The following is a 17,220-nucleotide window of genomic DNA, read 5'->3' as shown; positions in this document are numbered from 1 at the left end:
CCATGGGCTTTCCAGCCATGAAAACATAGAGAATATTTCATAGAGATTCTGGACATGAATGTTGGTAGAAGTTGGAAGAACAAAAAGGCATCTTTCAGAACTATTCTGATTTTCAAATGATTAAAATAACATACTGTTGATGTATTTATACATAATTTAGCTCTTATTTGAGCAATTGTGTCCCATGAAGGATAATATCCTTTTACCTTTAAATAATATAGGAACAGAAAACTTAACATAATGTATGTGGTTGCAAAAAAGGCAAATCACTTCTAGTTCAAAATCCACAGATCCACCAGTTTATTATACTCTTTCAAGCAACCTCACTGTGTGACCCAAACAGATAGCCAGAACAAGTATTAAATACACACCGCAATGACAAAGCGCATGATGTGTCGGTCTTCATAGATTTCTACAATATTCTTTGAGGTGCCATTCACTTTGACTCTAGCAGGATCTGATGGATTGCCATCAGTAATGATGACCACCACCTTTGTTGCATCTGGGTGTCGACCACTCTCTGATTCGTCAAAAAGATTATTCCTGGATTGAACAAAATATTAAAATAAATATGTATAAACAAATCTAATCATATAATATTAGATGGCAAAATGTTGTTGATATTTGAGTTCAACAGCCAATCAAATTACACCCCCTTGTATGCTGGGATAGTGTATGGCGTGGTCTGAGTCACTTTGTTTGTTCTCCATTTATTTATCTCAAACCAGGACTGTTTACAAGTATTTTTGAGCACACACAGAACAGACAGCCAGAGGATTGCAAGGAGCAAATTTCTTAATTTCAAAAAGTGTACTGGATTAGAATTGCAGACTATGCCTTTAAAAGGTCTTAAAAGGTCTTTATCGTACTCACAGAGCGTAGTGCATGGCTCCATGTGTGTGTGTCAGAGATTTCATATGTTCTTCATCATCCAGTTTTTTAAAGGCTTTGTTGTCCTGGTAGTCTTTAAATGTGAAAACTGTTCGGGATACTTTGGAAAACTGAACTGCTGCAAACTAATAGAGCAAACAAACAAACAATACAACAAACTAGATTTGCATCTCCTGAAGGAAATATCAGTGCATGACAAGCAAGGAATTTCAAATACATATGAAACAAAAGATTAGAACATTTAAACAATTCAATACATGCAGAGGAAGGCAAAAAGGAAGAGGAGAGAGAGATGTGTAAAAACTGAAAGAGGAGTAATTTCAGTTTATTAAAGAGAGTGAGACAGTATAGTGTCTTTGATAAAGACAAACACAGAGAGAGAGAGAAAGAGAGAGAAGTATGGATTGAAACATAAACTATGAACCTTGACACACAAAGATGTACATTAAAAGGAATGCAATTTATTTGTGTCCGACAAACTCTGTCACTATGGCAGACACACACTAAACAACACCATTCCTTAACCCCAATATATGCACCCTTACACCCCTTTCATACCACGGTTCTACCAGGGTCCACCACAGTTAGGTTCAGGTGAAAGGTTTTGCAACACATCTTATTTAGTGATTGTATGATACATCACCATAGGAACTTAATAGTTGGTTTACATTCAAGCGTTTACATGGACATCTAACAGCACTAACAGTCAGCCAAAGCCTATTAGGCATATTACTGTACTGCATAGGCTGATTCCAGCTGAACAGTGATGTCATTCTAGATGTCCCTACATAAATCTTTCTGGTGTTAATGGTCCCAATGCCTTCTCTACAGAGCCACAAGAAGCTGAAAGAGTGCTGGAGAGTGCTCCCTTGTCTGACATACACACAAGTGCACAAAGACTGCGTTAAACATTGTAAATGATTGTAATGACTGTTTCTCATTAATCCCATTTCATATCAAATATAGCCTAAAAGAGTGATGGTGATAGAGTGAAACAGTATAGTGTCTTTGATAAAGATAAAAGTAGGGAGAACGAAATAAAGGAAGAAAGAAAAATAGATAGGTGGATAGAGTGACTGAGTGACTGAATAAAAGAGAGAGAAAGACAAAGAAATAAAGATTGAGATTGAACATTAGATGTTAAAAGAGAGAACAAGAGAAAGAAATATAGAGACTGTGATTAATGGTAGTGATGGAGTGATAGTGTGATAATGATACCGTGATTGAAAGAGAGAGTGAATGAAATAAAGAAAAGAAGGATGACGCAGTTACATATTAAAGCAGCAATAAGGAGGTCTGTTCCAAAACTAGCACGCTAACTACCTAAAAGGCATGCAAAAACCTTGCAAAAACCACCAACAGCCCAGTTGGCACTGATAAAAGCTTGCCGACACACTAACTGGTGTCTTTTGGCAGTATAGCTGGCAATGGCATGCTGTGAAAGCTTTTCTTCCATTTTTGCAGGGTGTTCCAGCCTGGAACACAGAACTACATAGGGTACATCCTGGATGGCTAGTGGGAAAGACACAGGTCTGTCCTTCACATGACCATATGCTGTCAAAATGAATTTGAGGATGATACCAAAGCTAGTTGCCTATAAAACCATACCTCAAATAGTGCCAAATATTTGCATAGTGTTGCTTTAATAACAGATAGACACATTTTATAAGGACATTTTAACTAATTTATCTTAAATATCTTTAGAATTATAAAGTGTAGAAAAATTAAAATTGCCTGTCATTTATGAGAACTACAAAATCAAGTTTTGAATGAATTATTCGCAGAAAATCGTTTAGAATAATAGTAAGAAAAATAAGCAGAAACCAAGGAAGAACAATACAGTGCATTGTTTTGCATACACTGGAATAAACAATACAAATATTTTGTAATTATTTTGTAAGTTAGAAACAACTGAAGCAACAATTTGCATCCCAGGGAGTTCTTAATTACACACAAACAACCATAAATCAAAAAATAAGTTTAAAATGAGAGATCACTTGTATTGAGGTGTTACTCATGCTCTTCATGATGGTTTTGATGACTTCTTTATTTTTTACAAAGTCTTCGTTCTTCATGCTCAGGGATCCATCAAAGAGGAATACTAGATCTACATTCTGCTTTGTGCACTCTGAAAATGCATTGGTTGAAAGAGGAACAGAGATGTGAATACAGCACATCGAGTAGGCTACACAATGACAAGCGCCTTGAGACAATTTTATTGTTTTGGTGCTATATAAATCAAATTGAATTAAATTGTAAAAATAGTGTAGTTCTCGTGACACATGCATGATATGGTTGCACAGACACCCTAATTGGGAAGATCAGCAGATATAGTCAATAAACTCAGCACTGATTCCACTCTGTGAAAGTTCTTTTTTTCCCAGGTCTGACCCATGGTGTGTTTAGAGCCTTAAACATGTCACCACAAATGAACTAAACACATGGATGCCAAACTGAGGACATAACAATCTTAGCAAACTGTGTAAAAAAGGGTAATTTGAGAATTACTGGTTTTCATGAGCAGCTGTTGATCTGACAGATTTTGTGGGATTGCATGTGCTTACCCTCTTTATTGAAAATCTTTGTTTGCAAGTTGTCCAGAATACCAGTTAGCCCAGAATAATCATCAATGTAGAAGCTATTATTCAATTTGGGCTCTGATGCTAACCGTCGGAGTTGGTCCATTTGGACTTCAGCTCCAACCTTTAGAAAAAGAAAGGTGGCATCAATTAAAATGTAATTGTCAACCATGAAAGCATAGAGAATATTTCATAGAGATTCTGGACATTCTGTTGGTAGAAGTTGGAAGAACAAAAAGGCATCTTTCAGAACTCCTGCAGTAAGAGAGTAAACCATTATGATTTTCAAATGTTTACAATAACATACTGTTGATTAGCCATTTTGTTTCATGAAGGATCATATCCTTTTACCTTTAAATAAAATAGGAACATGTGGTGGCAGAAGTTGTCATGACATCACAAACTAAACATAATTAATGTGATTCCAAAAAGGGCAAATTACTTCTAGTTCAAAATCCACAGATCCACCAGTTTATTATACTCTTTCAAGCAACCTCACTGTGTGAACCAAACAGATAGCTGAAACAAATATTCAATACATACCCCAATGACAAAGCGCATGATGTGTCGGTCTTCATAGATTTCTACAATATTCTTTGAGGTGCCATTCACTTTGACTCTAGCAGGATCTGATGGATTGCCATCAGTAATGATGACCACCACCTTTGTTGCATCTGGGTGTCGACCACTCTCTGATTCGTCAAAAAGATTATTCCTGGATTGAACAAAATATTAAAATAAATATGTATAAACAAATCTAATCATATAATATTAGATGGCAAAATGTTGTTGATATTTGAGTTCAACAGCCAAACAAATTACACCCCCTTGTATGCTGGGATAGTGTATGGCGTGGTCTGAGTCACTTTGTTTGTTCTCCATTTATTTATCTCAAACCAGGACTGTTTACAAGTATTTTTGAGCACACACAGAACAGACAGCCAGATGATTGCAAGGAGCAAATTTCTTAATTTCAAAAAGTGTACTGGATTAGAATTGCAGACTATGCCTTTAAAAGGTCTTAAAAGGTCTTTATCGTACTCACAGAGCGTAGTGCATGGCTCCATGTGTGTGTGTCAGAGATTTCATATGTTCTTCATCATCCAGTTTTTTAAAGGCTTTGTTGTCCTGGTAGTCTTTAAATGTGAAAACTGTTCGGGATACTTTGGAAAACTGAACTGCTGCAAACTAATAGAGCAAACAAACAAACAATACAACAAACTAGATTTGCATCTCCTGAAGGAAATATCAGTGCATGACAAGCAAGGAATTTCAAATACATATGAAACAAAAGATTAGAACATTTAAACAATTCAATACATGCAGAGGAAGGCAAAAAGGAAGAGGAGAGAGAGATGTGTAAAAACTGAAAGAGGAGTAATTTCAGTTTATTAAAGAGAGTGAGACAGTATAGTGTCTTTGATGAAGACAAACACAGAGAGAGAGAGAAAGAGAGAGAAGTATGGATTGAAACATAAACTATGAACCTTGACACACAAAGATGTACATTAAAAGGAATGCAATTTATTTGTGTCCGACAAACTCTGTCACTATGGCAGACACACACTAAACAACACCATTCCTTAACCCCAATATATGCACCCTTACACCCCTTTCATACCACGGTTCTACCAGGGTCCACCACAGTTAGGTTCAGGTGAAAGGTTTTGCAACACATCTTATTTAGTGATTGTATGATACATCACCATAGGAACTTAATAGTTGGTTTACATTCAAGCGTTTACATGGGCATCTAACAGCACTAACAGTCAGCCAAAGCCTATTAGGCATATTACTGTACTGCATAGGCTGATTCCAGCTGAACAGTGATGTCATTCTAGATGTCCCTACATAAATCTTTCTGGTGTTAATGGTCCCAATGCCTTCTCTACAGAGCCACAAGAAGCTGAAAGAGTGCTGGAGAGTGCTCCCTTGTCTGACATACACACAAGTGCACAAAGACTGCGTTAAACATTGTAAATGATTGTAATGATTGTTTCTCATTAATCCCATTTCATATCAAATATAGCCTAAAAGAGTGATGGTGATAGAGTGAAACAGTATAGTGTCTTTGATAAAGATAAAAGTAGGGAGAACGAAATAAAGGAAGAAAGAAAAATAGATAGGTGGATAGAGTGACTGAGTGACTGAATAAAAGAGAGAGAAAGACAAAGAAATAAAGATTGAGATTGAACATTAGATGTTAAAAGAGAGAACAAGAGAAAGAAATATAGAGACTGTGATTAATGGTAGTGATGGAGTGATAGTGTGATAATGATACCGTGATTGAAAGAGAGAGTGAATGAAATAAAGAAAGGAAGGATGACGCAGTTACATATTAAAGCAGCAATAAGGAGGTCTGTTCCAAAACTAGCACGCTAACTACCTAAAAGGCATGCAAAAACCTTGCAAAAACCACCAACAGCCCAGTTGGCACTGATAAAAGCTTGCCGACACACTAACTGGTGTCTTTTGGCAGTATAGCTGGCAATGGCATGCTGTGAAAGCTTTTCTTCCATTTTTGCAGGGTGTTCCAGCCTGGAACACAGAACTACATAGGGTACATCCTGGATGGCTAGTGGGAAAGACACAGGTCTGTCCTTCACATGACCATATGCTGTCAAAATGAATTTGAGGATGATACCAAAGCTAGTTGCCTATAAAACCATACCTCAAATAGTGCCAAATATTTGCATAGTGTTGCTTTAATAACAGATAGACACATTTTATAAGGACATTTTAACTAATTTATCTTAAATATCTTTAGAATTATAAAGTGTAGAAAAATTAAAATTGCCTGTCATTTATGAGAACTACAAAATCAAGTTTTGAATGAATTATTCGCAGAAAATCGTTTAGAATAATAGTAAGAAAAATAAGCAGAAACCAAGGAAGAACAATACAGTGCATTGTTTTGCATACACTGGAATAAACAATACAAATATTTTGTAATTATTTTGTAAGTTAGAAACAACTGAAGCAACAATTTGCATCCCAGGGAGTTCTTAATTACACACAAACAACCATAAATCAAAAAATAAGTTTAAAATGAGAGATCACTTGTATTGAGGTGTTACTCATGCTCTTCATGATGGTTTTGATGACTTCTTTATTTTTTACAAAGTCTTCGTTCTTCATGCTCAGGGATCCATCAAAGAGGAATACTAGATCTACATTCTGCTTTGTGCACTCTGAAAATGCATTGGTTGAAAGAGGAACAGAGATGTGAATACAGCACATCGAGTAGGCTACACAATGACAAGCGCCTTGAGACAATTTTATTGTTTTGGTGCTATATAAATCAAATTGAATTAAATTGTAAAAATAGTGTAGTTCTCGTGACACATGCATGATATGGTTGCACAGACACCCTAATTGGGAAGATCAGCAGATATAGTCAATAAACTCAGCACTCATTCCACTCTGTGAAAGTTCTTTTTTTCCCAGGTCTGACCCATGGTGTGTTTAGAGCCTTAAACATGTCACCACAAATGAACTAAACACATGGATGCCAAACTGAGGACATAACAATCTTAGCAAACTGTGTAAAAAAGGGTAATTTGAGAATTACTGGTTTTCATGAGCAGCTGTTGATCTGACAGATTTTGTGGGATTGCATGTGCTTACCCTCTTTATTGAAAATCTTTGTTTGCAAGTTGTCCAGAATACCAGTTAGCCCAGAATAATCATCAATGTAGAAGCTATTATTCAATTTGGGCTCTGATGCTAACCGTCGGAGTTGGTCCATTTGGACTTCAGCTCCAACCTTTAGAAAAAGAAAGGTGGCATCAATTAAAATGTAATTGTCAACCATGAAAGCATAGAGAATATTTCATAGAGATTCTGGACATTCTGTTGGTAGAAGTTGGAAGAACAAAAATGCATCTTTCAGAACTCCTGCAGTAAGAGAGTAAACCATTATGATTTTCAAATGTTTACAATAACATACTGTTGATTAGCCATTTTGTTTCATGAAGGATCATATCCTTTTACCTTTAAATAAAATAGGAACATGTGGTGGCAGAAGTTGTCATGACATCACAAACTAAACATAATTAATGTGATTCCAAAAAGGGCAAATTACTTCTAGTTCAAAATCTACAGAAACACCAGTTTATTATACTCTTTCAAGCAACCTCACTGTGTGAACCAAACAGATAGCCGAAACAAATATTCAATACATACCCCAATGACAAAGCGCATGATGTGTCGGTCTTCATAGATTTCTACAATATTCTTTGAGGTGCCATTCACTTTGACTCTAGCAGGATCTGATGGATTGCCATCAGTAATGATGACCACCACCTTTGTTGCATCTGGGTGTCGACCACTCTCTGATTCGTCAAAAAGATTATTCCTGGATTGAACAAAATATTAAAATAAATATGTATAAACAAATCTAATCATATAATATTAGATGGCAAAATGTTGTTGATATTTGAGTTCAACAGCCAATCAAATTACACCCCCTTGTATGCTGGGATAGTGTATGGCGTGGTCTGAGTCACTTTGTTTGTTCTCCATTTATTTATCTCAAACCAGGACTGTTTACAAGTATTTTTGAGCACACACAGAACAGACAGCCAGAGGATTGCAAGGAGCAAATTTCTTAATTTCAAAAAGTGTACTGGATTAGAATTGCAGACTATGCCTTTAAAAGGTCTTAAAAGGTCTTTATCGTACTCACAGAGTGTAGTGCATGGCTCCATGTGTGTGTGTCAGAGATTTCATTTGTTCTTCATCATCCAGTTTTTTAAAGGCTTTGTTGTCCTGGAAGTCTTTAAATGTGAAAACTGTTCGGAATACTTTGGAAAACTGAACTGCTGCAAACTAATAGAGCAAACAAACAAACAATAAAACAAACTAGATTTGCATCTCCTGAAGGAAATATCAGTGCATGGCAAGCAAGAAATTTCAAATACATATGAAATAAATGATTAGAACATTTAAACAATTCAATACATGCAGAGGAAGGCAAAGAGGAAGAGGAGAGAGAGGTGTGTAAAGACTGAAAGAGGAGTCATTTCTGTTTATTAAAGACAGTGAGACAGTATAGCGTCTTTGATAAAGACAAACACAGGGATAATTAAAAATAGATAGATAAAGAGAGAGAGAGAGAGAGAGAGAGAGAGAGTGAAAGACAGAGAAGCATGGATTGAAACATGAACTATGAAGAATTATACTTTTTAATTACCCTTGACACACAAAGATGTACATTAAAAGGAATGCAATGTATTTGTGTCCGACAAACTCTGTCACTATGGCAGACACAGGACTAAACAACACCATTCCCTAACCCCAATATATGCACCCTTACACCCCTTTCATACCAAGGCTCTACCAGGTCCACCACAGTTAGGTTTAGGTGAAAGGTTTTGCAACACATCTTATTTAGTGGTTATATGATACATCACCACAGGAACTTAATAGTGGGTTTACATTCAAGCGTTTACATGGACATCTAACAGCACTAACAGTCAGCCAAAGCCCATTAGGCATATTACTGTACTGCATAGGCTGATTCCAGCTGAACAGTGATGCCATTCTAGATGTCCCTACATAGATCTTTCTGGGGTTAATGGCCACAATGCCTTCTCTACAGAGCCACAAGAAGCTGAAAGAGTGCTGGAGAGTGCTTCCATGTCTGACATACACACAAGCACACAAAGACTGCATTAAACATTGTAAATTATTGTAATGATTAAGGAGAAACAATCCAATTTCAAATCAAATATAGCCTAAAAGAGTGTTTGTGAGACTGAGACAGTATAGTGTCTTATAGTAAAATAGATAGGTGGATAAAGTGAGTGAGTGAAAGAGAGAGAAAGACAAAATATTAAAAACATGGAATAGAGAAGAGTGAGTGAGTGACTGAATAAAAGAGAGAGAAAGACAAAGAAATTAGGATTGAGATTGAGTGTTAGATTTTAAAACAGAGAACAAGAGAAAAGAATATAGAGACTTTGATTAATGGTAGTGATAGAGTGATAGTGTGATAATGATACCGTGATTGAAAGAGAGAGTGAATGAAATAAAGAGAAAAAAGATGAGAAAGTTACATATTAAAGCAGCAATAAGGAGGTCTGTTCCAAAACTAGCACGCTAACTACCTAAAAGGCATGCAAAAACCTTGCAAACACCACCAACAACCTGAGTTGGGACTGATGTAAGCTTACCAACACACATATGCTGTCAAAATGAATTTGAGGATGATTCCAATACTAGTTGCCTATAAAACCATACCTCAAATAGTGTCAAATTGTTGCATAGTGTTGCTTTAATAACAGATAGACACATAAGGACATTTTGACTAATTTAGTATAAAGTGTAGAAAAATGAAAATAGCCTGTCATTTATGAGAACTAAAAAATGAAGTTTTGAATGAATTATTCCCAGTAAATCGTTTAGAATAATAGTAAGAAAAGAAGAAGCAGCAGCCAAGGAAGAACAATACAGTGCATTGTTTTGCATGCACTGGAATAAACAATACAAATATTTTGTAATTATTTTGTAAGTTAGAAACAACTGCAGCAACAATTTGCATCCCAGGGAGTTCTTAATTACACACAAACAACCATAAATCATAAAATAAGTTTAAAATGAGAGCTCACTTGTATTGAAGTGTTACTCATGCTCTTCATGATGGTTTTGATGAATTCTTTACTTTTTACAAAGTCTTCGTCGTTCATGCTCATGGATCCATCAAAGAGGAATACTAGATCTACCTTCTGCTTTGCGCGCTCTGAAAATGCATTGGTTGAAAAAGGAACAGAGATGTGAATACAGCACATCAAGTAGGCTACACCTACAAGCGCCTTGAGACAATTTGATTGTTTTGGTGCTTTATAAATAAAATTGTAAAAATAGTATAGTTCTTGTGACACATGCATGATATGGTTGCACAGACACCCTAATTGGGACAAGGCCGACATACAGATAAACAGGCAGTCAGACAGAGAGATAACTACACAGGCTGACAAAGACAGATAAATGGACAGACCTTTAGAATTGGCCTCTGCTGCACTTGGCAGCGGAACAGATTTGCAGTCTGGATTTGTGTCGTCACATATGAAGACCCCTCCATTTCCATTTCTTTGAAGTGGTACCCTGAAAACAGACCTGTGAATGGAACAATCTTTTTGTAAAACTTGTACCTTCCATTTTTGGACATTTTAAAGGTTTTCATCATGCTCGGAAGTATGCCAGTGCCATAACTTAGTAAAACAGTCGATTTCCATTGATGACTGTGACAAAGTATCTACTGTCTGTGTATCTGGGTGTAATGACATGGATTACACGCTGTGCTTGGGGTACTCCTAATTTCGTACTTTTATTTAGAAATTGCTGCTTCATTAAAGCTTCTTCAGCAAAATGTGGGAAAGGTAAGTAACTACACATTACTTTAAAGTTACTATTCACTGTTTTCACAGAATGCTGAAATGTGGCTCAACCACTACATTTTAAGACTAGAGGCCATATGTTGTATCGGTTTAACAATACAGCCACCACTTTTGACACTTAGCAGTTCATATTGATGTCAGCCTCCTCATATTGGTTTCTACCAGAGTAAATACACCATCTTCTTGTGTGTGGCATGTTTGTTTGTTTTAGTTTTACTTAACCCTATAATGCCTGTTGTTTAATATTTGCCTGAGTTGTTGAGATGTCTACGTCATAATGATCAATACTTTCCTGAAAAACCTGTTGTGTGCAATCTGACACATATCTTCTGTCCTCTGTGGATTGTCCGTGGACTGTAGCTACACTGTAGACAGCAGTGGGCCTTTGAATGATATATCCAACCTGACTGCCTTCATGTAGTAACTCAACTATTTGTCAGGGAAATCTTTGGCAATTTTGAAAAAGTTACTGTGAGAAACATTTATATTGTTACTAGTATTTCAATCTAAAAATGTATAAATACCTTAATATTTCATAATTTAATTTACATTAAAAAAAGTGAAAATGTATGTATCAAATATGATACAGCAGGTTGTAACACTGCTCCAGGTCCTACCCAAGCCGGGCCTCCACCTCCAGCTCTAGCTGAGGCTTCTCGACTCTCTGACTCTCTCAGTTGTATTTTGCACATCACCCATCTCTTCCAGACTCGGTAACGCTACCATCATTCATCAACCATCATTTCTCAACTAGTACAGATAGCCTTGCAGTGGGCGACTGCAGTTTGAGAGAGGAGAGGTGAGATGAAATATTCTGAAATATTCCAAATGCAATTTGGGTTTGCTTCTAAAATAAAACAAATGTATCAATAAATTGTCATAAAGACCTTATATATCAAATGCGAAATGAAAAGAAACATCATAGGCCTTCATGTAAATGACTACATTTGTTGTTGTTTTTGTTTTTGGTGTTTTCAAAAGGTCCAATAAACACTAACAAACGCTGGCTAACATTGGATGTGTCCTTCTTTACAGGGTTAAATTACACATATTTATATAAATATGTATTATTATTATATTCTAGTAATAAGTCTTTTTATAAATTAAAAGAATACATATTTCCTAGTTTCGCTTAATTCTTGCAAAATTCTCTCACTTTATGCAGCAGCTATAAGTGTAGTTTTATTTTTATAATAACATCAATGCAGATACTTATCAACATAGTTTTGTGACATAATTTCCATGTCAGCTATTTGTTTTTGCAAACACTAGATTGGAAGATGTGGCAGCCATCTGAGCAAATGTTGATGAATATGAAAAAGTTGAATTCCTCAATCAGACAGCCCTCTCCCTCATCCCCCTACCTCACCTAGCCTGAGAACCAAAGGAACACGTTTCAAAAGCTAGAGTGCGTACGCGTGCAACCACTGCTGCTGAGTGTTTTCAAGACATTCAAATATAAATGTAGATATATAAAAATACTAAAGCTCTAAGGAATGAAACAAAAAACAATGAACATTCTGGGAGGTTATGAAATTACACAATTCAAATACAGAAGCTTAAGTTTCTGATCCTGGCACTTGCAGACTGGCACCTGAGATAACTGTTGAGTAAAAAAAGTTTTCATAGTTTTGACCAAGAAATCTTGTATAGCTATCCAGCTAACTAAATTGGCTAGCTAGCCAAAAACAGGCTAAGTAACAGCTCTTTGAATTGTAGCTGCATGTGATTGTAGGGGTGGTAATGGGGTGAGGGGTGTTGTGCTGTGCTGGGGTGTGAGCTTGTGTGTGGGCGGAGGGGGTTATATGACTTTCTCTGCACTATTTAAAAGAATGTGCAGGGATGTGATAGAGTTTTCAGAATATCTGAAACATGCACAGGGGTTTGAACATGTTATGCTTGACAGCTTATGACACTAGACAGCATCATTTGCCACACAAAAGTTTGTGGGGCACGGATGCACTGATAAAAGGCTATGATGAATATCAATGAATAACTACAAATATCTTTGGAGAGAACTTAAGGTTTAAACAATGGCCTCTTAATGTTACTTGCATGAATGTGCATTTCTAAATACAATATTTCAAGAATATAGGTAAGAAATGATGGAAAACAACAACTACCCTAAGGCCATTTTCACAGGTCTGCATTGTACGGTTCTAAAAATGGAGTCACTTACCCTTTCTCTGTCCCAGACTGAAAGTGCAATGACTTGTAGCCAGGTCCTGATCCAGTGTAAATCTTTGGTCCTGCAACGTCTATGTTAAAGGCCATAGAATAGGACACTGTTGTGAAAAGAGAATACAGCATTGATCAGTAATTGCAACAATGTAACAAATTAATTAAGGTACCTGAGTTTAGAAGTACCGCACATGTCAAGATCTCATTCATCATCTCGTGTTCAAGATCCACCTATGGGAGGGACATCCGTACCTGACCTCTGCAGAAGCATCAAATTGCACCAAGTCTGGCTTGACAGACAGCAGCACAAGTCCAGTCCCGCCCATGTGAATATAACACATTTCTGCACTGCTATGTCTCAGATGACATTCACTTCTCGCAATTTCAACTTCGGTGTGTACAGCCTGACTGCAGCTCCCTAGTTTTTCGCTAAACTGTTCATAGGACGAAGGATTCAATCAGCGACATTATAAGGGAGGACACAAATCACTGATGGGAAAATAGGAGGCCCCTATCAGGAGGAGAATCCATAACACTAAATATGGCAGATTTGTAACTGGAGGATCTGCCCTGTATTATAAAAAGCCAATCACATTGTTGGAAAGGGCATAACTGACAAAAAATGTCAGTTTTTTTTACTTGTAGATAGAAATAATTTAAGGTGTACTTGGCAGCCATTTCTGCATGTCATTTTGCCTTCACTGTGGGCTTCACTGTGACACTGTGGGCCATCACCCCCTAGTGCCTAACATATTGTTTTGGTCCCATATTTCATGAACAGAAATATTTTGTCCCAATTTTCTCCATTCTCTCAAAAGTCTTATTTCTCTCCAATTCTGTGTCCAATTTCATATCTATAGACATAGTTGTATAGCAATAATTTACTGCAGTGCATTGACTGATTTGCTGTATAAAGTATTAAGTGAAACTCAGTAAAACTGTTTTAAATTGTACCATGTCGCATTTATGTTTTTATTCAGTCTATAAAATAAAAACACATAAGACAAAAGATAGAGGACAGAGCACCCAGTAATGTTGGTGACAATGCTCGAATCAGATGTAGATAATGCAAATACGTTCACAGGAAAGACCACACTCAGTCAAACAGGACCTGAGACTGAGGGGATGATGTGAATACGTGCAGACTGACATTATAGTGAGGCGGCTTAGCTCGATAGTTCACGAGAATTGTGCACTTTGTGAAATTTGGTACACAAAGACAGTCCAAAAAAATTCGATATCGGCCATCATGAATTTTCAATATGGCATCCGTGGGAGCCATTCTTCAAGATGGCCGCCCTTGACAACAACTTTAAGTTGAATTTTCTGACACATGTTAATTAATATGTAAGATTGTTGATCTAGTTATTTATAGTTATAGTTTCCATATATTGGGAGTTACTACATGTATAACACAAATAAGTCATTCAAATTTTAAGATGGTCGTTATTTTTCAAAACGGCAGCTGTGAATGGTTTAAAGTTAGTAATTGCAACAAAGTTGCATAGATATATGATATACAGGATCATAACATCAAATCAAATTGTTTTCATGTTGCTGAATTCAGATGGTAACTCTTACATTAATCGTACTAGAAAGTTTCCTTTTGTTTTATGGGGCAATATAGGCGAAATTAGGTCTGTACGTGAAAATATTAACTGTCCAAATATATGGTCTATCATGGAAAAGTCAGCAATCGCCCTTACAGTAACAGAGGGCTGTGCAGTCTAAGGCAGCTTTTTTGCACTTGCACTTCTTAACACAGCCCTTACATTTGCAGGAGACAAGTTCATAGCTGTACTGCCCTGGTAGGCATGTCCAGAATGGTTCATAATGACCCTCAGATGTCTTTGACCAGCCCCATTTATAGGGTGAGGGTAGCACTGGTGTAGATACCAGCATCTGACCTCACACATGGCCTCCCTGGTAGACTGCCTGCTTAACATGCTCCTTTAGGGCAGCCTTTGTTGGGGGGGATTGACTGCACATTGTGCCGTTTCGCAAATAATTTCCTTCTAGCATGGTCTATTTCTGTGGATGTGCTGGTTCAGTCATAGAGCAGGATGATAAACCTTTCTATTGTGGCCATTACCTCCTGTGGAATGTCATGTGGGGCTGAACATAGCTCTAACAGGGCATTTGTAAGCTCTCACACAGCCCATGCAGTCTTTTTCCCATGCCCAGCAAAGCTTGCAGCAAGTCTGCAAGTCTCTGCAAGTTTGCTTAGGGCTGAGAAGGTCATGCTTTTGCCACCAAAGAATTGGATCCTTAACTATGATGTGAATACGTGCAGACTGACATTGGTCACACGTCTAAGCACTGAAAAACAGCACTCATCAGCAGAACAGCAGCATCAGAAACTTAACAGGCAGAGCAAATGCGATTGGTGTCAGGTCTGTGCTCTGTCTCTGTCCTGTTGTTTGTTTCCCTTGTGTTCTTCGTTTTTGTGTTTGTTTACCTTTATCTCCTCGTGTCTGACTCCTCACGCCCCTGCCTTTCATTGTCTGCCCCGCCTTGATTGTTTTCACCTGTCCCTCGTTATCTATGATGTAGTCTGTGTATTCTTGTTACTCCTTGTGTTCTCGTCATTTAATGTTACGTGTTTTGTTCCTTGTATTTTCCCAGTGTTCCTAGCGATCGTTAATATTTCATGTTAATTATTTTCTTGTGTTTTCGACCTTGGACTGTACAACGACTATTCTCCTGCCTATGCCATGTTTAGATGTGTTTGCTTTCTCGTGCTTCCGACCTTGGACTGTACCTCGGATTTGTTTGCTTACTTTTGGACTGCCTACCTGTGTACCGAATCCTGCAAGTAACGTTTATCATACATTCCACTGCTGAGTTCTGAGTCGTGCGTTTGAGTTCTGCACATCACCTCCAATTCGTAACAATTGGAAAGCCATGCGTTATATTGCTCATTATACAGTGGTATCTTTTACAACCAAGGGAAACTCAGAACATCAGATATTTCTTCCGTAGAGGGAAGCACTGCCTCAGGCATCTGCCACCTTATGAAATTTCTCACACTGAACACAGTGACTGTGTAACAAATGAAACCAGCTATTTAATACATTGCTGATAAATGATTGAATGGTTGATAGATTGGTCATTAACAATGAATGGGGTGTATTTGATCTAAAAACAAGAACTTGAATATTCTTTAGAGCAGCCACTGAATTGGAAGAGGTGAGGTGAAGCACTCAGTGAAGGAGAACAGCTGAAACCTCACAGGAGGGGAAAGGCTTTATGTTTCGAGTTGAAAATCACAAAAATGGGGATAGAGAACAACTACCAGCATGTATCAAGATGCAAGAAAACAGGAAGAGCACATGGCAATAAAACAACTAGTGTATAGGAATGACACTGGGAACAGTGCTGTAAGAAGCATGACATAGGAAACATCCTAGTGTTTTGTCTTGACAGGTTACTAAAAAAAAGGTGAGCACATTTCTCATGTTTTGCACATTAAATAAAAAAGGGCCTTTAGCTTTATCTTGAAGGCAGTGATACGGTTAAGTCTTATGCTTGGATATTTACCTCCATTAAAATCTATGATATACTGTACTGATACTGTATTGATATATTGGCAGCTCTTTATTAAAGCATAAACACACTTGCACCGATGTTTAACATCAGGCCTAGGAAACCTCTAATACTGGGCTGAAATGAACATATCATCGGGGGGAAATGAACTCCCTCACCCCTCCCTGCATGGCCAGCACTGAGAGCTGGACAAGAGTACTAAAGTAACACCATTGTAAAACCAGCCACCTACCTGCTGCCCACAAAACCACAAGATGGAGAGATCTCAACACAGCCATCCTCCTGAAAGCCCTCACCACTGGATTCACAGAGAGCGGGCGAACGCTGCCCACCGAGTTCCAATGTGCTTCCTCAAGAGTCTTGTGTAAGGCTTCTGTTTTCATGGGCGATACACAGTTCACTGTTAATTAATAATCTATTCATGTCATTTCCTCTTGTCCTTTGCTTTCTCAACCTTCTGGCTCTTCTGAAAAACAACCTGTACAAGTGTTTAACCGTTGCACTGCCACATATGGTATGGGGTTTCCTTAAAAATGACCAAATACCGTCTTTTCTGTGTTGTTGTGTTTTTTATCTGTAATGTTATCTGATGTTAGACCAGAAGCCAAAAGTGAAACTAAAAT

General features: G+C 37.4%; 1 protein-coding gene and 1 long non-coding RNA gene across 3 annotated transcripts; both read right to left on the bottom strand.

Moving 5' to 3' along the window:
- Positions 1-379: 379 nt before the first annotated feature.
- Positions 380-3,032, bottom strand: LOC116219891. The gene is made up of 3 exons (XR_004163343.2): positions 2,889-3,032; positions 874-1,016; positions 380-543 (listed from the first exon to the last, which is right to left on the bottom strand). It is a non-coding gene; the product is annotated as an uncharacterized LOC116219891 (long non-coding RNA).
- Positions 3,033-3,950: 918 nt separating this feature from the next.
- Positions 3,951-16,995, bottom strand: LOC116219858 (integrin alpha-L-like). 2 transcript variants are annotated; one of them, XM_031563885.1, is made up of 6 exons: positions 16,830-16,995; positions 13,050-13,155; positions 10,471-10,589; positions 10,082-10,212; positions 4,516-4,658; positions 3,951-4,185 (listed from the first exon to the last, which is right to left on the bottom strand). In XM_031563885.1, the coding sequence occupies exons 1-6, from the start codon at positions 16,978-16,980 to the stop codon at positions 3,966-3,968; spliced, it is 870 nt and encodes a 289-aa protein (XP_031419745.1). In that variant the 5' UTR covers positions 16,981-16,995; the 3' UTR covers positions 3,951-3,965. The 2 variants fall into 2 exon arrangements, with proteins under 2 accessions (XP_031419745.1, XP_031419744.1); XM_031563884.1 differs by lacking the exon at positions 10,082-10,212 and adding an exon at positions 6,531-6,661.
- Between the last annotated feature and the right edge of the window lie 225 nt (positions 16,996-17,220).

This window comes from Clupea harengus, chromosome 26 (genome assembly GCF_900700415.2).
Source record: "Clupea harengus chromosome 26, Ch_v2.0.2, whole genome shotgun sequence".
NCBI classification, from domain to species: domain Eukaryota; kingdom Metazoa; phylum Chordata; class Actinopteri; order Clupeiformes; family Clupeidae; genus Clupea; species Clupea harengus.
This window is presented reverse-complemented; position numbering and strand designations above follow the sequence as displayed.